This window comes from Crinia signifera, chromosome 4 (assembly GCF_055691185.1).
Source record: "Crinia signifera chromosome 4, ASM5569118v1, whole genome shotgun sequence".
Taxonomy (NCBI): domain Eukaryota; kingdom Metazoa; phylum Chordata; class Amphibia; order Anura; family Myobatrachidae; genus Crinia; species Crinia signifera.
In genome coordinates, this window is record NC_139220.1 from 146,692,043 (window position 1) to 146,718,147 (window position 26,105).

At 43.8% G+C, this 26,105-nt stretch overlaps 1 protein-coding gene across 17 annotated transcripts in view; it reads right to left on the reverse strand.

Moving 5' to 3' along the window:
- The window catches only part of NRCAM (neuronal cell adhesion molecule), a 206,310-nt gene that overhangs the window by 66,452 nt on the left and 113,753 nt on the right, over positions 1-26,105 (reverse strand). For 10 of the 17 annotated variants that reach the window (XM_083182714.1, XM_083182715.1, XM_083182708.1 and 7 more), the window contains 5 exons: positions 24,053-24,070; positions 23,624-23,729; positions 11,661-11,857; positions 9,480-9,602; positions 7,677-7,847 (listed from right to left, as the gene is read on the reverse strand). In XM_083182714.1, the coding sequence (XP_083038840.1) occupies positions 7,677-7,847; positions 9,480-9,602; positions 11,661-11,857; positions 23,624-23,729; positions 24,053-24,070 (615 nt within the window). The remainder of the gene's footprint in view (positions 1-7,676; positions 7,848-9,479; positions 9,603-11,660; positions 11,858-23,623; positions 23,730-24,052; positions 24,071-26,105) is intronic. The other 7 variants (XM_083182716.1, XM_083182707.1, XM_083182719.1 and 4 more) reach the window with 1 other exon arrangement.

A 26,105-nucleotide genomic window follows, 5' to 3' on the forward strand; every position in this document is an offset into this window, starting at 1 on the left:
AGGCTTATATGGGGCATCGCCAGATTCTTCTGGCAATGCCCCCCGCCACGAGATGCTTACAGCATCCCAAAATGCGGTAAAAACCCCGATAACGGGGTTTTTAGCACATTTTTAGCTTAGAGAATCTCCCCCAATGTCCCTAACCGCAACACCATGTAATTCATTAAATCAATAGCAAGCCTGAATCATCAGGTGTACCTGCATCAGGTATAGTATAAGAGAGAAAACATAAGAAAATGCACTGAGGGTACTATTCTCCTCTGTGGCCAGTCACTGTATGAATGGTAAACCATTGCATTTAAGATTTCTGCTCAGCGTGTATGGACAACGATGATAGGGCAAAATGCTAGGCAGAAAATCACTCAGTGCATTCACACTAAACGATTTTTGCCCTTCTGGGTGATTTTCCCAGGGGTGGATGACATTCCATAGCAGGATGCTATGGAAATCCATCCACCCCATTGCTCATCTGCTGGTAATATCAGCAGATGAGTGGCGGATGCTGGCGATGAAGTGGGAGCGCTCATCAACACTCACTTCTGGCCCGTACACACTTGTCGGCTTTTAAGCTGAAAGCAGCTAAAACAACAAAACTGAGCTGCTTTCATCTCAAACGCGCCCAGTGTGTATGGGAATTTACAATGTGCAAAGGGACACACGATGCAGGACTCTGTTCCAATGCTACAATCAAACAACAAATTCCTATAGTTACATTTTGCTGCAATTAAGGGGAATATTTTGAGAAATGCACAGCTCACAGTTTCAAGAAACTGGCCCGCAAGGGCCATGGAATACTTTATAACAATGGTCATTATTATCAAAGAGGTATGAAGCTTACAGAATAACACAAACATAACGCAGACAACACTGCTTTACATCTAGCAAATAGATTTCTATCCCTCACTGTGAAGAGACTGATATTTCACAACAACCATCTGTCAGATGAGCATGCGATTTTCCTGACAATAAAGATCAGAGCATGAGATTAATCTGGCCATGAAAAGACTCAACGTAAAAACGGTACTCTTTACCTAGCACGGCGTCCACGATTTTGATCGTGGGCATCGCAGGTAAAAAAATCGCGGCCATCGCGGGCATTGAATGCACTAAAAATCGTCCGCGACGCGACCGACGCGATGCCCGCGATTTCCCATAGGGATCAATGTTAAATTTCTCAATTGACCCGATTTTACTGTTCAATGCCTCAATTGACACGATTTTTCCATAGGAAACAATGTTAAATGGCCCACAAAGGCCAAATAGGCACCCTAAAGTGTGAAATGGCCCCCACATTTTTTAACGCCACCCCACGATCAACGTGAACCCGAAGCGTGGCGAGCGCAGCGAGCCCGCGAGGGGCGGCGGTACGCGTCCTACGACCTTTTCATACCCCCACTATCCACGTCGGCGTGGAGTTGAGAATAGAATAGTGTGGCGAGCCACCGTGCCCGAAGCATGGCGAGCGCAGCGAGCCCCGCGAGGGGACGCGGATACCTGTGAAGCCCGCGAAGGGACGCGTTTACCTGTAAAGGTATCCGCGTCCGCTCGCCACGCTTCGGGCTCGGTGGCTCGCTGCGCTCGCCACACTATTCTATTCTCAACTCCACGCCAACGTGGATAGTGGGGGTATGAAAAGGTCGTAGGACGCGTACCGCCGCCCCTCGCGGGCTCGCTGCGCTCGCCACGCTTCGGGTTCACGTTGATCGTGGGGTGGCGTTAAAAATTGTGGGGGCCATTTCACACTTTAGGGTGCCTATTTGGCCTCTGAGGGCCATTTAACATTGTTTCATATGGAAAAATCGTGTCAATTGAGGCATTGAACAGAAAAATCGGGTCAATTGAGAAATGTAATATTGGTCCCTATGGGAAATCGCGGGCATCGCGTTGGTCGCGTCGCACCCGATTTTTTAGTGCACTCAATGCCCGCGATGGCCGCGATGGGCGCCGTGCTAGGTAAAGAGTACCGTAAAAACTATTATAGTTGTATTTATTAAGAGTACTAATAAGGGGGAAAAAGTTTTAAAACTAAGGGCCTTATTCTGGTTGGAGCGGCCGGGCCGTACGCGTACGTCCCGGGGTTTTTTATGATCTGCGCATGCGTACATTCGCTAATGCGCAGGCGCGAACACTCCACAACGCTTACGGACGGGGCTCTACGTGCGAAAAAACCTATACGCGAGTGTACGGGCATTGGGGGCGGCATAGGGGCGTGATGAGGGGAGCGGCCGAAATAATGAGGGAAAATGGGCGTAAATATGGGCGTACACGGGGGTGTGCACCAAAAATGAGCGGTGCTACTACCGCACGATCGACTAAGGCACCGTTCATTTCGGACACAAAACAGGTGGCCGCCAACCGCCATCTCAAACCACCCCTACAGATACCGCATGCCAGCGTGCGCCTGGGTTTGCTAATTTACGCTGATTACTACCAAACACATACACCTGAATGTAATAACCAATGCTGCAGTCTATTAAGTCCAAACCATGATTTCACTACCTGCAAGCCACACACAGCACTCAAACACATTGGAAGCTTATCTTTCTATACTTCTCGACATTTAAAGGTTTGTTTGTTTGTTTGTTTAATTTAAGGTAAGAATCTTTTTAAGACCTGCTTATATATGCTAAGGTAGGTATTTGTTAAACAGTTATACACATTCACTACGTGCTTTCATAGACTTTACACAGTAGCACACTCAATCTACACAAGTCGACATGTGTCAACGTGTTCACTCTAATACAAACATAGGTTTTGTATTTATGATACAGTAACATAAACCACATCTAACACCTACAAAGGATGTTTCAGCAATGTTTTAAGCCCATGGGCACTATTTTGCCCATTAATTAATTCAATCAATTAATTAATTTTCATAATTATAGTTGAAAGGCAAGATTTGCAGGTCCATATATGTGAAGGGTATGCCAGCGTACACGGACGTACGCTCACTCTCACGAGCGGTGACATAAGCGGAGTTTTCTATTGAAAACAATAGGGACCCGTCCGTGCAAGCTGGCGTACGCTCAGATTTCCGCAAGAAGTCGGTGGGAAGACGGACGAGAGACGTCCGTAAATGGTGGCGTACGCTCAGTTGTACGCCAGTTGTCGGAGTGTAAGGGCTGGCCCGTCCGTGTACGTTGGCGTACGCTCAATTGTACGCCACTCCCCTTTGCCGTTATTTCTGGCCGTACGTATGCGGCTGAGTTGTGGGTGGACTTAACCCCAACGGCCGCGTACGGATAGCGTACGTTGTTTAGGAACGTACGCACGTTTGGCCGCTACGATCAGAATAAGGCCCACAAACTTTAGTATCTTTAGAAAAGGTATTTGTATGTACATAAAAAGCAATGTATTATAAGCTACAGTATGTTCCTCAGTATGGGAAATCAAATTGTAAAGGTGCCTGCACATGGTGTGACTCTTGCATAGGATTTTAACTTTTTAGTTCAAATCGCATTGCGTCTAATTCAAATGTTTGCCTTGCCATGCATGGCAAAATAGTATGTGCAAGCAGGTAATGCCCCTTTTCCCACTGCAGCTCTTAAATGGTAAATTGCCGTTTTTCCCCACTATTTACCGTTTAAGGCTGCAGTGGGAAAGCGACAGAGTTGATTTACCGGTTAAAGTTAACCGGTATTTCAACACGTTTAAATACCGTTTTTTAGGCAGTGGGAATGCCTCTTAAACGGTATTTAAAATCCCACACTACTTCTCCCTCCCCTGGTACCTGCCCTGTGCCCACCCTCCCCTGATACTTACCTGCGTGGGGGATCCGGGAAGCGGGGTTCACGCACTGCTGAGGAGGGAGCGGGGTCCGGCATGGGCACAGTACTTTGGGTCCCTCTGCTTGCTGGGCAATGGGGACGCAGCGGGGTCCATCCCGCATGGGCACTGTGCTGGTGGTGCATTCGGGGGCCATTCGGGGTCCGGGCAGTCCCTGCAGCTGTCTACTGAGCGCCGTGCATATCAATGAGACGCTAATTACATATGCACATATGTAATGAGCAGCTCATTGATATGCACGGTGCTCATTAGACATGCAGTGTTTTGGCTTGCGATGTGATGTGTGCTCCCACTTATCGCAAGTCAAAAAAGTATGTGCATGTGGTACTTTTTGCACTAGATCACTGCTTTGGCATATCGCATGTGAATTGAACTAGATGCAATGTCATCTAGTACAAAACGAATGAAGCACAAAACGTACCAAGTGCGGGCACCTTATGTGATATGTATGATGTGTATTGGTATAGTTAGAGCAGGGATTGTTCTGCAGAAACTACACAAAAGAGAAGAGGCAGCAGCTTCACCAAATTGCTGTGTACACACTATAGGATCTGTCCTCCAATATCATCCTGAGCCGGACTGAAAGGACTAATTTATAATCTGCACACCCAATGCTTTGTTTTTTTCCCCCATCATTCATTTTACATATTTCCATCTGATGTGCGGCACATCCGGTGAGATGATGGAATGAACAATGTGACACATCATGTAGTTTGACAAAATATGTCACAGAGGGACAAAGGAAGAACAAGTAGGGTTTTTGGGGCACACTTATATATAAATAGAGAAAAGATGAGAAATGAGTGAAAGTAAGAAATAACTTTTATTTCACCATTTAAAACATGATTGTGGATTTAAGTTATATATCAATTAATAATCAATAACAAGTTTAATACATAAACTTGGTATTGATTATTAGTAGATATATAACCTGTTCTTCCTTTGTCCTTCTGTGACATATCTTGTCAGTTATTGAGCTGAACTGTTTTGGGAGCACCACCAACCCAGCACCCTCTTATTTATTTATTTACAGTTTCTTATATAGCGCAGCAGATTCCGTTGCGCTTTACAATAGACTTCTTCTATTGATATGGTCCTATGTTGGTTTCTTAAACAAATTCATACCTAACATTGTCTTACCATTACCCTTCCTGTGACAATCCACTCCACTATTACCAATACATCATGTAGTGTGTAAACACAACTGCACATACTGTACAGGGAAAACTAGCAATACTGTAAATACATTCTTTGTCTTTCAGAAGATTCCATATTGTGTACAGTCTATATGGTGTATCTTGGTAAAATTGCTACGACCGTTGCATTGTTTGCTACAGTACATAGTGTATACCCAGCTTATTGTCAGGCGCTGCAGTAAACATATGGATGACGCCACATAAATAAATGATAATAATAACGATGCCCTTTTATGAAGGTGTACTAACACCAAAACGGCCTGTCAGGGCTTCTGGATAGGAGAATAATTCCTCCATGCTGTCTTCAGCGAATGTCTGCTATGATAAGTAATTCTGCCTATATACCTGCACCATGAGCATCTTATTGCTGATTGCTTGCTAAAGCAATACATTTTACATGCATCATAAATGGGAGCGCTGGTCATTTCTGGACGTTGCTGCAGTGTGCTGCATGGTGTGGACCACTTCTTAGGATTACTAAAGCATCCTCCCACTACAGAAATGTGCCTGTATTTGCACAATGCTCATGAATTTCTCATGTGAGATAGCTGATGAGAGGAGGTATGTGTGTTTGATGTATGGTAGCCATAAAAGGGGTGATTTCTGAAAAAAATGTTTATCTTCACAAAAAGACAATGTTTTCAAAGCAATGGTAGTTGTGGATGCAGCGGCTTGGCCTATACTTTCAATGCAATGCTTGTTGTAGCCTCTATCCATGCAAATTACAGGAAAGCACAATTATGCACATCTTCTATACTGTTACAAATAATGTAAGACATAAATGATTGTTTATTTATAAGGTGCCACAAGGGTTCCGCAGAGCCTAACAAAGTACAAAAATAAATGAGCCAAACAGGAAAGCAATGTCTTTGCAGTACGAAATAATGAAGGACATGGGGGTTACATGGTGGGTGTGCACTGTGATACATACTCAGAGGCCAAAGTATACAGCACAGGTCTGCACTTTTTACTTTGTACATAAGCTGTATTATGGGTTTTTAATGTAACTGTCCTAGTTTTACCTTGTGAAATTGGAACTGTGTTCTATGCACATTCAGGGGCAGATTTATTAACTGGCGATCAGGGGAATCTGCGCTATCCCCATGCGCTAAAGCAGGTGATAGCGCTTCCCCTGATCTAAGACACCCGCCGAGCGGGTGTCTATCGCGTGGCGGTGTGAGGCAGGAGGCATAGTGCAGTTCCGATATTTCGTAGTGCGCGCCTGCCTCATGAACGGTCAGCATTGCTGACCGTTCTGCCGCCAGCAGCTATCGACTTCGACAGCTGCAGACGGCGATACCCTACGCCTACAGCAGGGACAGCGCTGTCCCTGCTGCTGGCTCTGAGCTGCGCTGGGATCTTGCGTGAGTAGCGAGATCCCGCGCATGCGCAGTCCAGCCAGCTGTCAGCTGGAGGGGACATCGGCGGAGGGGGGAGTAAGCGCTCCCCCACTTCGGCGGCAAGATCTTAGTAGATCTTGTCGGTGTCCCCTCCTGCTTCGAGGCGAAGCAGGAACTGTTATAGCGTCGCTGTTAGCGCCGCTATAATAAATCTACCCCTCAGTGTCATAATGTATACTATCAAAGCCAAATTAAAGGAGAAGGGTGGTCGTTCTGGGGCCCCCACACACTGGATCCCAGCATCTACATTACCCTTTATTCACACCCCCCCCACCTTGCTACTGTCGACCAGATTCACGTAGATGCTTACCTTCTCTCGATCTCCCATCCCTGTCTATCTAAATGCGGACGACAAAGTACAGAAGTCTAACTAGACGCCATCGACCTCTAGTGAACAACCATGGTATTGTCGAACGCTAGACCGCCGATCACATATACCATAACCCCTCATTTGACCACAAAATACACTGATATGTTCATTACATTTGTGGGTAAAAGCATACATTTCCTCAGAAGGCATATGTTACCGTTTAGCAAATGATTGCCCATACATAAGAAGTACTGTAGTCACTAGAAGACAGAACAGATCCAATATGAAAGGACTGTCTAATATGATGGTTTGCTGTTCAGATAATGTGTTCAGGTTTATATATAGAAAACAAAGTAGAAATAGAAAAAAATAGAAGTACTACAGAAAAGTATAGTTAGCCTCTACAACTAAAGATACAGCCTTTATACTTGTAACTATAATATGGAACACAATTCAAGCACTGGCGCTCTATAAAAGATTAAAAGTTTTGTATAACTGGTAATAAAGTTCTAGACTACATTTCACAATTGATTGTACTAAGGTCACTAATTTGGGGATGTGGAATAGGGTTCCGACATTCGGGATCCGACAGTCATTATCCCGACTGGCCGGACCCAGACAGCATGGTGAGCGCAGCAAAGCCCCACCTATTCTATTCTCCCTCTATGGGGGTTGTGGACCCCCATGAGGGAGAATAGCAGGTGGCCGTCGGGCCCCCGTGTGGCGGGGTTTTGACTGTCGGGATCCCGACATCGGGTAAATGACTGTCGGGACACTGTTCGGCACCCCTAATTTGGTAAGCTGCAGTACAACCTACCTATAGGAGTAATCCTATAGTTTTTGTACATCTCCTTAGCTGGAGCCCCAGCAGCTAAATCATGAAGGCTGTAGCCAGGACCCTGAGAGGAGCTGATGGAGGAGCATACTAGTAACTTTTAGTACAGCTTTAACTACATAAGCAGTTAAAAATATATTCCAACTTACTTGTCAAAACCTTTAAGGAAATGGGTTGCTTCTGATGGATAGTCTGAGTAAGGTTAAATCTGGCATAACAGATGTAAAAATCCCGAGTGTCCTCTGGCTGGACATTGGAGAAATAAAGATCACCATTTAGTCCTTGGGAAACCCTTCCATTCTGAGGCAAGCGCTGGAAGACTGTTTAGAAGTAAGTGACAAATATAACCAAGTTAGGATATGCCATAAGTCATACATTTCCTCATATTTATTATCATATTGGTGGTGTTTTACTATGTACAGATACAATATATCTCAAGCCTAATAGGTGAGAATTATGGGCCTAATTCAGACTTAATTGCAAAATGGACTAAACCATGTGCACTGCAAGTGGAGCTGATGTAACATGTGCAGAGAGAATTAGATTTGGGTGAGTTATTTTGTTTCTGTGCAGGGTAAATACTGGCTTCATTATTTTTACACTAACATTTAGATTTCAATTTCAACACACCCCACCCAAATCGAACTGTCTCTGCACATGTTACAATTTACCCCACCTACAGTGCACATGGTTTTGCCCATTTTGAGAACACCTTTGCCCTGTGATCAGATCTGAATTAGGTTTAGTATACATTTTATAGCATACTTTATAATTCAAATGCAAAATCTCAAAATCTACTTATCATCTATATATATGTCTAGGTCCGTGTGTCTTTGAAACACTGCCACCTGTTGGGAGCAAGTGAAACTACATCTCTTTCTCTCTCTCACAGAGGCAACTAGCTTTCAAAGCTTTTGCTTCAAGCGGGCTTACTAGTTACCTATTAATGGTAAGTGTCCATTATAAAGCATCATTTTTTCTGACAATATACATGTGTTCATTTCCAATGCAACTTCTGTTGCACATGCATATTACAAAATAAAATAAAATGATAATGTCTGTTTATAAAATATATTTTAATGTTCTGCAGAGGTGACAAGTCTATTTTAACCCCTTATCTGCAGTTTGACCAATTCAAACTATCTGATCAATAACTGTAATCAGGGTCTCCATTACATCCTTGTGTTTTAGTAATTGGCAAAATGAGCTGAATCTGGTCCGTGGTGTTAACGTAATACAACTTTTACTTGAAGGCGTTGAAGCACTCACCTAGTATTAATTTTATAACTATATTACTGGATGAATAGAAATTTAATACCCATTAATACTCATTTAACAGTGTGAAAGGTAATGAGCTGGGAATAACACGAGTATAACATGTGGTGGGGGAGGGGTCTAAACAATTGTAACACAGGTTGAAACCAGGTTATTCAGCTCGGCCCAGGATGTAAGTCTGAAAGGGGTATAATTGAGAGAAGCTAACAATGTACATAGAAAAGTGCATTTTTATTTTCTATCTTTCTTTTCATTATGTATAATAAATATAAAAATCTAGTTATTATAATTTGCTGTCATAACATATGCTTAACAGACTTATCCAAAATAAACAAAAATATATATATTTCTTTAGAAAATAGTAAAGTCAGACGGAATGAAGTGCCTGGTGAAGTGATAAAATGGTGATAAAGTTAAAGGTGATAACGCACCAGCCAATCAACTCCAAACTGTAGTTTTTCAAACACAGCTGATTGGCTGGTGTGTTATCACCTTCCACTTTATCACATTACCAAGCTTAATACATCTGCCCCAAAAGGTGATAACTGTACTTTTCCCATGTATCCTGATAGGGAAATAATAAGACTCTGCTGATATTAATACTAAATTCCCATACACAGTAGATACTAGATCACATGTAATAAGAGTTGGCTTAGATCAATCAGTAAACTACTTACAGTTATCCATCCAGAATATAATAGGAGGTGGTAAACCCCGTGGAGGTTTGCATGGTAAGACCAGAGGTAGACCCTGTTGGATTACAATGGGCTCAATTTTCTCTTTGGTCCAGAGTGGTGACCCTGCAAAAAAACATAACACACGCAGTGATTAAAAATGTAAATGTATATACTGTATTATACACCAGGTTGCTGTATACTCTTGCTCTTCCTTCCTATGTTACATTTGCCTACAAGCTCATTCAATGATCATTACCATTATATGATTTACTTAATTCATACAAACACAATCATTATTGCTGAACGTCCTATGTAACAGACCCCTGTGGCCTGGGATCACATAAAGCTCAGAAGGAAGGAGGTGTAATGCAAGGGAACTGAGTGACTGAGACCATAGGCGACTGTTTTGCACAAGCCATTATTTATATTCTCAGCACCACAGTCAGGGCCGGCGCCACCACTAGGCAGGACTAGGCATTTGCCTAGGGCGCCGGGCACTGGAGGGCGGTAATGAGCCGCCGAGGAGAAGTACCATAGAGGTACCATAGAAAGCTGGGAGCGGGGAGCAGGTAAGACAGAGGGCTTCCCTCTTCCCCCACCCCCCATCCCGCCTCTGAATCGACGCTGCCCTCCCCCCCTGGACGTGGGGGCTGCCCCACCCCCCTGGAGTGCGGGCGGCTGCTGCAGTATCGCCCGCAAATCCCCCCCCCCCCCCCCCGGAGCGCGGGTGCAACCATAGCATACAGTATGCTTAGCAATTAAAATGTCTAACATTCCACACATTTAGCAGTACACCTCTAGAATGTGTACTTAAAGCTCATTTTAGTGTTCCCTGTCATTTGTATAAAAAGTACATTTCTTACTGTGAAGAAAGTCCTCAAACTGAGATTTTCCATTTCAGCCTTTCTCTTACAGTGTGTGGGGAATACAATATAAGTGTATTGAAGTCGCTAAAATCCTGAAAGTAAGAATAACGCTGTGTTCTCAGCAGGTCTTTATCTGACTTCAGCTAATGGCAGCATTTCCCTATGTCTGCTATAACTTCCGAAACCCCCAAATCAATGGGAAATTAAAGAAATGAGAGTACTGGTAGAATTGTATATTTATAATTCTGTATAAAACAACAACTTAATTCCAATTACTTCTAAATTGTGGAGTTTCCTACAATCTAATGTGAACGAGCAAAATGGCTAGAGCTCTGTAAACGCAGAGAGGAGCCACATTTGTGAAAGAGAACATTTCATCAAGGACAGAACATCTGGATGATAGAGCGGATGGCTTGAAAAAAAAAAGGAAAGTAAAGAGGATTTGTAGTCATGACATACAGGGTATTTGTGCAATGGAGTACAGGGCGTTTCAGTGAATGTAAAATAAACAATGGGTAATGTAGAACAGAACTGTTTAAAGCTAATCAAAATGGCTGCCGATATGTAATCAGTTTTGTAATACCAACCAAATAAGAACCGAGGATGAAGGGTATGTCACATTTTAGTATGTAACAGATACCAAGCTGTGTTTTTTTATATTGCCTTCATTCATTAAAAGTTGGGTTTTTAATACACATTTCTCTTTGTAAGTTTGAGAAATTGTCATTACAGATTCTTCCATTTACGGTTATTTTATTAATATATATTCTGGGACACAGTGACAATGTTTTACATTACCCAGGTTTACTTTTTTGGTATCTCTGTCTACAATCTCAATATTGATATTGTATCATTCTGGGAAATGATGTTCTGGGGGTCCCACACGTAGGAAAGTTTGAGGAACAGTTAGTGCTTCCATGCAGTACTTAACCAAAGGCTTTACGGGATATGCTGTTACCTTCTAATAAGATGGCTTTGAGGATTTTAAAGATGTCTTTAATCAAAGAAAAGAAAAGTAAGAGAATTAAACAGACGCTTCAGTGCTAAAAATGAAATAGAATGGATATTCTTTGCAACAGTTACGGCTATGTATTTGATTCAGCAAAATTGTATCAAAATTAATATTGAAGAGGAAAAAGCATTTTAAAGAAAACCACCATTATTTTAAAATATATTGATTAACGCAAGCTCAAATAAATCGAAAAAACAAAAAAAAAATGTTTTAAATACAGTATGAAGGCTTGCAAATGCTTATCACATGTACAGTACAGTGTCTTTTGGCTATGAAATAATAGACTGATTTCCAATCACTTACTAGACTGTCGTACAACAATATTGTTTGAAACCGCAGTCCCGCGGTCATTTTTGGCAGAGCACTGGTATTCCCCTTCATAAGCCTCTGCCTTTCCTCCATTCATTATGTTTATTTCAAGAGTTCCTGAGTTGGGTTTCATTGTCACCAAAGGATCTTTTTCTATGTCAAAATGAGTGCCATTGCGAGTCCACGAAAAGCTGAGACACAAAAACATGGTGTCAAGAAACTTATTTCATGTCAATTCTACTTGATATTTTTACATAATAAAAATATTCTGAAGATTACGTGAAGTGAGACCATAGGTGTGATTCAGAGCTGTATTCTATACAGATGTTTTTGCAATTGAGTGATTATTGGCCAACATAAGCTGGCCATACACCTGAGCGATGTGCACACGATCCACACAATTTTGATGGATCGTGTGCACATCCTGTGCGGATCATGCGCTGTCCGCGGGTTGAGCTCAGTTCAGATGTGCTGCGCGTCTGATCCAGCAGCTTCCATTGCTTTTTTTTTTTCTTCCCTTAATAGCTTTTTATTAGGTCACAGATTTAGATCACAAATTGCGGAATACAATGCGTGCATACAGAAAAACTTATGCAACATAATTGAGCAATACAGAAAATAAAGTTATATGTCTAAATGTTACAGTCAACAATCACAATAATAAACATTGACCTATATTTTGGACAGTAGGGAGATAGAAGTAGAAAAAGTGGGAGAAGGGAGAAGAGAAAAAGAAGAAAAAAAGAGGAGGGCCGCCCCAGCCAGCCGGCCAGGTTAGCATATTGTAGAAAGAGGGGAAATAGACACAAGAGGAGGACGGGGGGATGGGTAGCGGTGCTTGGGCAGGCGGCCTTTCAGTTTAGGTCGCATGTCTAGCTGAAGCAGTCAGGATCAATACTCTTGCGACGGGGGGGGGGGGGGGGAATTAAGGGTTGATAGCTCCTGTGTCTCCCCGCCGAATGGCGGGAGGGCCCGGGACTCCTGGTATTCACTCCATTTAAACCACCTCGAGTGGATTGAGGAAGCCGAAGAGGAGTATCGGGCATTTGTCGTCTCGAAGAGGAAGTGGCTATGTACTTTATTAATAATTTGTCGAACCGAGGGAATTTCCGTTGATTTCCATAATTGTCCGATTGCCGCCTTGGCGGCAATTAGTATATGTCTCATAATATACATGTCCCCCCCTTTAATGGTGTCGGAATGGTGTAGTAGTGCCACTACTGGGTCTAACTGGTGCCGAGTTCTGAGTACATCACCAATAAGGTTAGCTATTTCCGCCCAGAATGAGGATAAAAGTGGGCACTGCCAGAATATGTGTAATATAGAACCTACGCCTCCACATTCCGTCCAGCACATGTGTGAGACATTCGGCCAGATAGCATGTAGTCTCTTGGGAGTAAAGTACGTCCTGTGGCAGAGTTTAAAAAACATTTCCGCATGGTGTAGGCATTTGGACATTTTGAAGCCAGAATAAAGAATAGAGTCCCACACTTCCTCGCTAAAGGATACCTTAAGGTCTACTTCCCATTTAAGCTGGGCTGGCAGTTTCCCCTGCTTAGTTTCAGAAATTAAATAGTCATACAGCTTGGAAATGCCTCCCTTGTGTGTCTGATTATATATTCTGGAGGTGAGGAGGGCCGGGGCAGGCACAACTGGGGCCTGGCCCGCTCTAGTAGCAGATAGCCAATGTCGTATTTGCAAGTATTTGTAAAAATCATTTTTAGGTAGTCCGTATTTCTCCTGTAAAACAGAGAATTGTGAGAGGGTTCCCGCTTCGCACAGATGTCCCAAGCTGGAGATCCCTGCCCCAATCCATGAATCTAGATTCAGATTGGGAATAAATTTAGAAACTGCTACAAGCGAGGTTTCTGCACCAGGCAGGCCCAGTCCTCCCACACCTCCGAGTACCCCATGCCACACCTCCAGTGTCGCCCTTGTGGCTAGGCTAAGTTCCGATCTGCCTGGGATATCCCGGAGGGGCACCCAAAGGAGATCTGCGAGTGGGATGGTCGTAGACATTGACCGCTCCTGAGTGACCCAAGGTTTCGGGGTGCTGGTATTCAGCCAGTCCCTAGCTTGGCTAAGTATGCAGGCCATGTGGTATTTTTCAATGTCAGGGTACCCTACTCCCCCCAGTACTTTTGGGAGTACCATAATCTTCCTAGCTAATCGGGGTTTTGAGCCTTTCCAGATATATTTAGTGAAAACTGAGTTAATTTTACATATTAAGGACTTGGGGAGCCTCCTGGGTATTGCTCGGAAAAGGTAGATAAGTTTAGGGAGAAGGATCATTTTGGAGGCTGCAATTCTACCCATCCAGGAGATTTTGTGGACATACCACTCAGTTATTAGTTTTTGGAATGAGTGCAGGAGCGGGAGAAAGTTGCATTCAATCAAGTGTGCGTCTCTGGCGACATGTACTCCTAAGTATTTAATTGCTCTCCCTTGCCACGCATAGCGGTATCTATCTTTCAAGCGAGTCACCTCCTCACTGGGGATATTTAGTGGGAGAGCCTCGGTCTTAGACGTATTGAGCTTATAATATGAAACGGAGGAATAAGCCTCCAGAGCTTCATGTAGTGCTTTCAGGGATCTTTCCGGCTCTTGTAGGCATAGTAAAACATCGTCTGCAAATAGACAAATTTTATGTGGGATATTTCCTATGGTCGGGCCAATTATTCGGTCATCGGATCTAATCTTCTCAGCCAGGGGCTCCATTGCTAACACAAATATGAGCGGAGATAGGGGGCACCCCTGCCTTGTACCGTTAGTTATCGGGAAACTTGAGGATAGACATCCATTCACGAAAACTCTCGCGGACGGACATGTATATAGAGCGAATATGGAGTCTAAGAACCAGCCTTTAAGACCAAAACGTACTAATACTTCTCTTAAATACCCCCAGTGAAGTCTGTCAAACGCTTTCTCAGCGTCTAATGAGAGCAGTAGTAGTGGGGATTTAGTACGGTCACACATATCAACAACGTTGAAGACCCTGCGGGTGTTATCCGGGGCCTGTCTTCCCGGTACGAAGCCCACCTGGTCTCCCCTCACCAGCGATGGAAGTAAGGGAGCTAGTCTATTGGCTATCAATTTAGCATACAGTTTCAAATCCGTATTTAGTAGAGCTATGGGCCTATAGTTCTGGACCGATGTGGGTGTTTTGCCGGGTTTAGGAATGGTTACTATTCGGGCTTCGAGCATTTCTTTTGGGAACCCCTTCGCCCGGGAGGCCTCGTTAAATACTCTAGTCAGAACTGGCCCCAGCTCCGCCTTAAAACATTTGTAGAAATTTGAGGGATATCCATCGGGGCCAGGTGCTTTATCCCGGAGCAAGCCATCTATGGCTGTTTCAACTTCTAGCAGGGACCAGGGGGCACCAAGGGTTTGACAGACCCCGGGGTCTAACATCGGTAGCCTAATGCTGTCTAAGAAAGCATTTATGTCAGCTTCTGAGGGCTGAGGGGTGTGCGGATCTGTATTGAGGTTATACAGTTTAGTATAATATTCTGCGAATGTGTCCGCGACTTGGAAGGGGTCAACAACTCTGGTACCTTTAGAGTTAATTAAAAGGTCTACTCTCGCTTTGGCTCTTCTACCCCTCAGTTTCCTGGCTAAAAGCCTTCCGGCCTTATTACCATAAAGGTAAAAGTGCTGATTTAGTCTAGAGATGTTTTTTTGTACTTCTCGAAGAGAAGCGGCATTAATTTTATCCCTAACCTGTAGAAGTGCTGAGTGTGTAGCCCTGTCCGAAGGGTCAGCCTTGTGGGCCGCTTCTAGTCTAGAGAGCTCCTCCTCCGCCGCCACCAGGTCCCTGGCCTCTGCCCTCTTTACCCTGGCTGCCGTCTGTATAGCGGAGCCTCTCACTACCGCCTTCAACGCACACCAATGATTGAATGTTCCCGTGTCCTCTGGTTTATTTGTAGTGATATAGAGAGAGAGAGAGTCCTGGATGGACTTCCTTGAGTCTGTATTTGTCAGAGCCGACCCTCCCAGCCGCCATGGACCCGGTAGGATCCTGAAAGAGCTCAAATCCCACACCAGCAATACCGGGGAATGGTCAGACCACGTGATGGGCAATATCTCAGCCCTACGGACAGAAGCCAGAGTCCATTTGTCCGTGAGGGCGAGATCTATCCTCGAGTACGACCGGTGCGGGTGAGAGAAAAAAGTATAGTCTCGTTGTCCAGGGTGCCTAGCGCGCCAGGCATCCTGGAGGTCGTATTCATTAATAAGTTGTTTAAACCTTTTGGAGTGGTCAGGGGAATTTTGGTCTCTACGGCTTACGAGGCGGGACCTATCCATAACTAAGTCCAATACCATATTGAAGTCCCCTAGAATCAAAAGAGCACCTTTAGTATGTTTCTGCACAGTAGAAAGGAGTTTCCTGCTGAATGCAATTTGCCTAGTGTTCGGGGCATAGCAGGTGACGAGTGTAGTCTCAATCCCATCTATCTGGCCTACTAGAATTAAAAATCTGCCGTCCGGGTCAGCGTACTGTGAGTTGATAGTAAAAGAGCAGGAAGCAGACACTAAGATAGCTACACCAGCTTTTTTATGTGGGCCATTTGCGGTGTAGCAGTGTGGGTATCTATTATTGGAGAATTTTGGCGGGGCCGTTTTAATGAAATAAGTCTCTTGGACTGCCACAACATGTACCTTCAGTTTATGAAAATAGGCCAAAGCCAACTTCCTCTTCTGGGGGGAATTTAAACCCTTGGCATTTAATGTGACAATGTTAACCATAATCAAGTTTCATGGTAGGGAGCGTATGAAACGTTACAAGGTAGCGCCTAGTTGCCCAGGGTGAGACCGCATGAGACATACAGAGGTGGGGACAGGACACATGGGGAAAAAAGAGGGGCAAAGAGGTAGAAAAGAGAAAGAGAAGAATAGAGTTAGCGACTCCATATGGAGTCGTAGTGAGAGTCCTGACAGAGGACATCTCAACCAACTTGTGTGGGGGTAGTGGTCATTCACCCCACAGTTATCCTAAGGAACAAATACCTTAACACAAAGTATATCACAACATGTCTTAATTTGGGGCAATAACATTAAAGTAGAACTTGCGAATCATGCATGTCTGAGTAGCAACAAGGCACTCATGTGCATACAGTGGCTAACTCAGGATAACTTATGTTACTATCGTCTAGATCTATACTTAAACCTTAATATGACTTAACAGTGCCTATATTCAAATATTAACAAGACTCTATAATATGTAAAATATGTAAGTCCGCCGGGGTGCTCGGGCTAGTCCGGGCTGCAACCGCCAGGTAACCTATGGAGTCATAATGCCTATCATTTGGTCTGGATAATCCAGGGCATCCTATCCTCATCTATGCCTAGCTTGGTAGTAACTCAGCAAAATAAGGATACAAATTTCACATAGTCTATGACTTGCAGAATGACTCTGCCACAGGTACTTATTATGGGAGGCTGAGCAAATATATTTACTACTCCGCCAGCGACCAGTCCTGCTGAAGTCGCCGGGTCGGAGGTTCTAGGGAGGCCCTTGCAGGGGTGTCGCACAACTTCCAAGCGGACATAAGCTTCAAACCTTCCTCAGCAGTGGATACAGAAATTGTAGAGCCTTCTCTCTGTATGAGGAGGCGGGTGGGGAAGGCCCAGCGGTACTGGATATTCGCCTTCCTGAGGACCGATGTAACGGGCTGTAGGGCACGTCTCTTAAGTAGAGTTGCTCTGGAGAAGTCTCCATAAAGTTGCAAGGAGCCCAGGATCGAAGCAGACTCCGCTGTGGGCCTTGCGGCCTTAAGAAGTGCCTCCTTGATGTGGAAGAAATGTACTCTCATCAGCACATCTCTCGGGGCGCCTTCAGGGGCCGATCTGGCCTTGGGTAGCCTGTGTATCCTATCCAGAAGAAGATCTGCTGAGGCGGCTGATGGGAGCAGTTTCCTGAAGAGTTCGACGGCGAAGTCGTGTAGACTGCTATTAGAAATGTTCTCAGGGATACCTCGTATCTTAATGTTGTTCCTCCGTGATCTGTCCTCCATGTCCACCAGCCTCTCCCTCAGCGCGGCTACTTCTTCCTCCAAGGAGGCATGAGAGTCTATCAGATCATTGTGAGAGCCTACCATCTCCCCCATCTTGGTCTCAAGTGTGTCAGTACGCTCCCCTAGGTCGTCAATAGAGCGCTGGCATGACTGAAGTGAGGTGCGAATTTCTGATGTAACCTCGTCTTTCATTTGGGTGAGTAGTATCTTCAGGGTGCCCACCGTTAGGGCTGCATCATCAGAAATCTCTGAGCTTGTCGGGGGTCCCGGCATGATAACATGGGAGGAAGAAGGGTCACAGGGAGGGGGTTTAGGCTCAGAGTTCCGGGAGGGCGTGATGTTGGTCTCTACCCCGCCACTGGAGCTCCTGGGGTTCGGTTTGAAAAAGGGGACCTGAGACACTGGTTTGGGGGCTTTGCTCTTTTTGGGAGGCATAACGGCTGTATAAACACTGTATAGAAAGCTGGAACCAATCAGATATTAATGCGATGGGGGGAGGCAGGTTTGATCAGACATGCATCAATGCTTCAATTATTAAACATATGGTGTACCATTGCAGATCATTAGGATACGTGGGGTGGTTGATTAGAGAGACTCATATGCTGGCGCCCATCCCTGCTGACAAAGGGTATGTAACTGGGCACTTCCTTGCTGCCAGGGGGTCGCTTCAGGAAGTCTCTGTTGTGGGAAGGGGTGCTGGAGGTGCTGTATTAGTGGAGGGGGGGGGGGGTCAGCCGAATGGTGTCCTCTAGATCCCAGGGACACAGCAGAGCCAAGGCGCAGCTTCTGGAGTGATATCAATTTTGTACAGCCTTCTTCCCTTCTGCCCTAATGAGGTGACACTGCTGGGGGATATGGGTGCAATCCAGGGAGGGGAGGGCTAATGGGTCTCTTCACCCCTCTTTCCCCTCCTCCCTCTCTCCTTTTTTTGTATTTTCTTTAAAATTTTATTTATCCTGTTCAGAGGGTGGCCGGTGAGGGGTCTCAGCGTGGGGGGAAGTCAGATGGGGGTAAGCGGCTGTGGGGTTGGAGCTTTCTGGCTGGCGAGCAGTTCAAGCTGCTCATCCAAGATGGCGGTGGTTCCCGGGCGGGCAGGGGATTACTGCACCTGCCCAGGTCTCTTGTGCAGGTCTCTTGTGCTGTCTAGCGCCTTTTCTGCTGGCGCTTAGGCGCCGCTGCTTCCCCCTCTCCCCGGGGCTTCTCCCTGCGTGTGCCCGGGAGCCCCGCCGTCTCCTGTACTCACGCGTCGGAGGTGTCCTCGCTGCCGCGTCTCTACTGTGGAAGCGTCGGAGCGTCGCGGGGTCACGGAGCAGTGCTGTTCCCCGTGCAGCAGTCTGAGAAGTCCTCTCAGGCCGGGGGTCTTCCCTCTTGGTCTCCGCTGCTCCCGGGGGTCGTCCTCCTCGCTTCCCGCCGGCTCCGTCTTCTTCCCCGATTGGACTGGACGCCAAACTCGAGGCCGCGGCTTCACCTCGCTAGAAGGCCGCAACCTGCAGGAGTCCTGAAAAGGACTCCCCGGCTCCGCGACGTTATCAGAGGCGGGTCGGGTGATAAGGATGAAGGTAGGGGAGAGTTGGGGTGAAGAAAAAAAGAAGGTGAAAGTGGGCAAAAGGGGTATATAGCTAGGTAGTTTCCAGGAGCTCCTGTGAAACACGTTTGCTCCGTTTGGCTGCTAGGCCACGCCCCCCAGCTTCCATTGCTTTAATAAGCAGATCTTATGTGCTTTTAATGCACATATGATCCTCATTCTACCGCACTTAGGACCTGCATACGACCTGGTCGTTCTGATGTATGGCCAGCTTAAGCATGTGATTGCATGTGCTGCAATCCCACTTCGCAAGTAGGCTTGCAGTAAGAATTTTATTGCAGAGTGACTGACAGGAGCATTTGGGAGACAAAAACGGGAATGGCAGAAAAGTTACAGGTGTGTCATGGCCCTTATAAGGGCATGTATATGTTGTCAGCTGCAATTATGTATGCAGAGAAACATGGTGTCTGCATCACTACTGCTACATAGCAGTAGCTCTACTTGAGCAGTCAATGTCTCTCATTTTTCAATATAGGCATGACATGAATGTGTACGCAATTGAGAATTAGTTGAGATAGTTCAGGATTTCTTTATGAGCAGTTCTGCAGCCTACAAAAACACGATTGCAATAGCATACCACTCAGGCCCCATGTGTTTAAAGAAGCAAACTAAGGTAACTATCCTGTGCTGTGTTATTTGAAAAGCAGCAAAATGTAGGGCAATTTATTTATTTATTTATTTAAAAGTACAATTTTTTTGCTTCAAAACTCTAAATTGCTGCATTGGTTGTCTCTTACTGCATGTTTGCACTATATAGTTTGACTAAACAGTATATAATTATGAAATCTTCGTTCTAAATATTGCAAACAATATTAGGTACAAGCATATTGTAAATACTAAGTAATTTATTTAAAATAATAATAAGAAACCCAAAAAATTACAAAAATTTACTATTTATGATAGAAATTGATATAAATGATAGAGATAATCTTATTGGTTGCTATGAGCAACATCACCATTTTTAGAAGCTTTAGTAAATTGACCCCACTGAGTAAATTGACCCCACTGAGTTGTATGCAAATGCTACATTACTCCCCAGGCCAAGCGCACAGTGAGAATGTAGCCCATACAGTGCCACAGGAGCAAACAGGAATTCTAGAGGGGGAGTTCAAAAGATAAGTTTTAGAGCGATTGTCAGCAGTTGGTGAAGTATGATTAATTAGCATGTAACAAGCCATAGTCTTCCCAAAAAAAACGTGGAGTTTACGTAATACAGTACTTCAAACATGTGCATGATTTATTTATTTATTTATTAGCAGTTTCTTATATAGCGCACACATATTCCACAGTGCTTTACAGAGAATATTTGAACATTCACATCAGTCCCTGCCCATTGGAGCTTACAATCTATATTCCCTACCACATCTACACACACACAGAGACATTCTAGGGTTAATTTTGTTAGGAGCCAAATAAGCTACCAGTATATATTTTTGGAATATGTGAGGAAACCGGAGTACCCCGAGGAAACCCACGCAGGTACGGGGAGAATATACAAACTCTGCACAGTTAGGGCCATGGTGGGAATCAAACCCATGACCTCAATGCTGTGAGACAGTAATGCTAACCATTACACCATCCGTACTGCATGATCGGGATATATACGGATGACCGGCAGTGGGAATGCTGGCAGTCAGAAATGTTGATGCTGGCACTCCGAAGGAGGGAATCCCAACAGGGTCAGGTAAGTATAGTGAAAGCAAAAAAAATAAAGAAAAAAGCTAAACAAATAAAAAGACAGCAAAAGAAAGAGAAAAGGCGAAAAATTGAAAAAAGGGAGAGAAAAAGAAAGAAAAAGCAATAAAAGAAAGAAAGAAAGCAAAAGAAAGCAAAACAATGAAGGTTGTACAATAAAGACGAAGACATGAAAAGAAAGAAACTCTGGTTTCTGTACTACAGTAGATTCAATTTTTATTGACTTTATATTTAATTTGTAATTATTTCAAAGTGTACTTTATAACCACTGCCACATTCACTACTTTCCTGTGTAGACTCTGGGCATATTCCGTTAACCGCAGGCCTTACAATGGGCATGGACTATTTGCAGTGGCTGGAGCTATTCAGTATTCAGTTGTTGTGGATTTCTGCTTCCAACCTCCTGGGGTTCGAACAGAACTGTAAGTAGGTCTTGCCCTTACTGTAGCCAGCATGTCAACCAAAACTGTAGCTCCCAGCACTTAACCCAGTATATATAGGTTAGCCATGGGCCTACTGCAAGAGGAAATAGGCTTACAATTGAATAGCTGTGGGTGTTAAAGTGCAAAGCTATTCTCCTGCAGTAATCATGGGGCTAATTGAATATGCACCACAGAATTCTTTGCACCATGAATGTATGTTATTTAAGGGCTTGTATTTTGTTTATTGTATTTATAGTCCTTGGTACTTGTGTATTATAGCGGCGCCCATCGCATCGCATACCATAAGGCATGCGATGGTATGCGATGTGACGCGATATCGTACAATGTCATACAATTTTAAAATTGTATGACATTGTGCATGGCATACAATGCCATACATTGCGATGCGATAAAAAATTGTATAGGCACCCTAATGGGTGCTTACAATGTGAAATGCACCCCCATGCCACCCCCCCACTATAAACGTGAACCCGAAACGTGGCGAGCGCAGCGAGCTCGCGAGGGGCGGCGGTACGCGTCCTCCGACCTTTTCATACCCCCACTATCCACGTCGGCGTGGAGTTGAGAATAGAAAGTGTGGTGAGCGCAACGAGCCACCGAGCCCAAAGCGTGGCGAGCGCAGCGAGCCCCGCGAGGGGATGCGGATACCTTCACAGGTATCGCGTCCCCTCGCGGGCTTCACAGGTATCCATGTCCCCTCGCGGGGCGGGGCTCGCCACGCTGCGATCGCCACACTTTCTATTCTCAATTCCATGCCGACGTGGATAGTGGGGGTATGAAAAGGTCGGAGGACGCATACCGCCGCTCCTCGCGGGCTCGCTTCGCTCGCCACGCTTCGGGTTCAAGTTTATAGTGGGGGGGGGGGGTGGCGTGGGGGTGCATTTAAGATTGTAAGCAACATTTGGGTGCTTAAAAGCACCTTTAGGGTGCTTATACAATGTTTCATCGCATAGGGGGCAAAAATTGCGTCGCATCGCATGCCATCGGGTGCATGGCATGCGATGCGATAAAAACATTGCGCGATGTACATCGGGGGCGCCGCTATAATACACAAGTACCTAGTCCTTTACTAAAATATGTAGGCTAAATAAATATATAAGATACTATGGGGCCCTAAGCAAGATTACAGTGGATTAAAAGATGGGGGGGGGGTGAAACTTGTATCTTGACCACATGGTATCTTAATTCTTTTCTGGAATGGATATATTTGAGTATCAGGTCTCCTGCGCTCCTTCTCAGGCAGCCTTCTTGATTATCACTTTTTAAGGTCTCCCTCAGACCTTGGATAGATACTTGGATGTGGATGGCTGTGATAATTTTAACAGGCGCCCAGAATTGAAATAAATTCCAATTTATTGATACATAAACACTCAATAAAAAACACTCAATAAAAAACAATAAAATTGCAGAGAAAAATTATTTCTTTTTTTGTGTATAAAAATTCCTATTTCTTGAAAAACAAAACAAAGATGAGTCCTTACCCCTAAGGGCAGTGCCTTGGAAGAAGAGCACCAGAGGCTCGAAACGCGTCTGCACAAGTGACTAAACGGACTGACGGACAGACCCTAGGTGATCCTACCAAAGTGCTTAGGTATTTGGGGCCACAGCAGGGTGCACTTCCGGACTGCATCCCTGCCCTATTCCATCCCTTGCTGGCTCCAAATACCCTTAGGGGTAAGGACTCATCTTTGTTTTGTTTTTCAAGAAATAGGAATTTTTATACACAAAAAAAGAAATAATTTTTCTCTGCACTTTTATTGTTTTTTATTGAGTGTTTTTTATTGAGTGTTTATGTATCAATAAATTGGAATGTATTTCAATTCTGGGCGCCTGTTAAAATTATCACACCCACCCTTAATTCTTTTCTGGTTTGATATCACTAAAGTATGGAATATCACTATGGTTACCTCGTCGTATTTCCTTCTTTCTTCTTAGCTCAATTACCTACATCATTTCTGAACTATCATCTCAGTGAGCACAGACCTATCCGTAGGCCACATGTCCATTGCAATTCCCATTAATGTGATGTGATTTATGCTGATGTAATGGTGTTTAGTAATGCTTGGCTTTGTAATGAAGAAATTAATATTTGGATGCACCATATCTGAGAAAGCAGCTACTGAACATGTCTGCCGCTCAGAAATATAGTAGCTTTCAGACACTATTACATTAACACACTTGACATTTATCTTGCTAATATCACAATAAGGAAACATATACCTTGGTGGGGGCTTTCCTTTTGCTTTACACTGAATCAGAATGTTCTCCCTCGGATCCACAACATAGTTTTTGGGAGACTGGTGAGTTATAGTTGGAGGTTGTGGTACTGCAGTATAAATGAAAGCTTTCAGATTAAATAGCATGTAAAAACACTACACAAAAGAACACACACAGTTTTCAAAACCACACAAGGCCAACAGTGATTGAAATAAATAAAATACTCGCTAAGCAGATAAAAAAAGCAAACCTATAGGTGTAAAATCAATATGTAATAAATCAAGTGAAATACTATTAATACAGAAACATAATGTGGGCAGAGAACAGTCACAGCAAACACAAAGTCCATCACTCTAACAAGCCAAAGAGCAGAAAAGCACAACATTCCTGTCCAACACACTGCTTAGTGCATCTGACTGCACAGGCACTTACATTGCTCTAGAAGATTTGCTTTTTCCCCCACAAGAGAATCAGCAGTGGCAAAGATAAATAGAAATTGAGAGAATTGACTGTTAGTGTAAGAGATTAAACTACTTATCCATATATTACCCATAGAGGAGAAATCATAAATAATGTGGCAGTCATTTCTGCCTTCATTACAAAGAGGAAATGTCACCATCAACAATAAATCATTAGGCACATTACCATTTCAGATGAGTTTTCAATTACAATGTAAGTAATATAATTATTTTCCAGGCCACCCCATTTCTGACAGTTGTCATTTAAAAAATACTTTCACTATATAAATGATGTGATTCGGGATACCATACTCGCCTAATGTAGAAAGGACAGTCCTGATTAGGTGGCACTGTGCCACCATTCAGCCCATTTGTAATAACTCACAGGAAATTGGGAGGCATGGGAGTTTACCATTTTAGGATTAGGAAAGGGGTTGAGGTAGCCTGGGGGCACCCATAATAGTGGAACTACATTACACTGGTGTATGAAAATTGTCAAAATCAATGTTAGGAGTTATATTTGCAGAAATAATATCTGTAAAAAGTGACATAATCTAAACGTAAATTCCAGAATAAGAAATGTTGTACGAAAATAAACTTTAAAAAAATATATATATTCCACCGATAAGTTGATTTCTGTTTTGTGGTTATTGGGAAGGTGGCCACACACTACTGCGATGTATGAAGATACAAGGCATGTGTGGTGCTGTAATATCCAGGGGGTCAATATACTACTTTGACGTGCACGGGACCGCGTATCAGAGCTGAGGGGGACATCTAAGACATCCACTTTGGGATGATTTCTAGGTACGATCCGTCAAGATTGAAAAAAGTCGGCCCAAATCGGACTAGTGTATGGGCACCTGGACATTACACCACCACACACAACTTATATGTTCATAACATGCCCCTTACTGCTCCCCTCTTCTCTTCCACCCCCCTCCTATATCCCTTTTCTATCACTTCTATTTTATATTACAGTTACACTGTATATTATGGATTCTACATTTTTGTGCGCATTTTATGTTTTTACATATATTTGTATCTTCTTCAATGACTGTCAAGTTTGTACTTTTAAGTCTTCTTCTTTACAATTTTGCTTTATTACTTTTGTGATATTTGGAGTTTGTTACCATTAAAAAAAAAAAAACAATTTTGAAGAAAAAAAAAACACTGAGTGACATCAGAACAACAGTGTATCATTCATATGTCAGAACCCAAGCACGAATCACACTGATCTCCGATGATGCAAATTTCTCCCTCTCTAGATGTCTGTATATTCAAACTCAATACCCTTCCATTTTTCAAACCCAGCCTGTGTCTTGGCAATTAGGAGTTGATTGGCTGGTACTTAATCTCTCCCCTCTATATGCCTTTCCAAGATTTAGAACATAGACCCCCAATCACAGATTAAGCAGCTTTCACAGAGGGCCACTACTACTGAACACAGAATTGGGATAATCCCGCTATCAGAGTCTAAACAAGCTGGACTATTTGAAATATAGATCTAGGAGACATAACTCTGCTTTGTTGGGCTCTCTGGGGCACACCCATCATAGCAAAGACATTAATAAAGTAAGTTAACCTTTTGCTACTGAGATCTGCTTTCCGGAGCCTCTACCAAAGAGACAATTTAAGACATTTCTAAAATAATGCAATTATTGTCACAAAATATTTTAATACATATTTCTACACAATGTATACACACAAAAATATACTGAATTAAGTGGTATATCTTTACCATTCTATTCAGGTAATGAAAACTTTTAGGACACTTCTATGATGCAATTTCTACCACTATACACTGTCTCCCAGAAAATGGAAGTAGGCAAACAAATGATGATTACTAAGGCGAGAACACTGGCCCTGACCGATTAATATCCAGCTTGCTGGATATTAATCGCCGGGCGATAGCTATCGCTATGGCCCCTACACATGTAGTGATGTAGGGGCATTTTTTAAAGGTGCCCATACGCGGGCATCTCATCGCACAGTACAAAAAAAGTGCTGCACATACTTTTAGTACT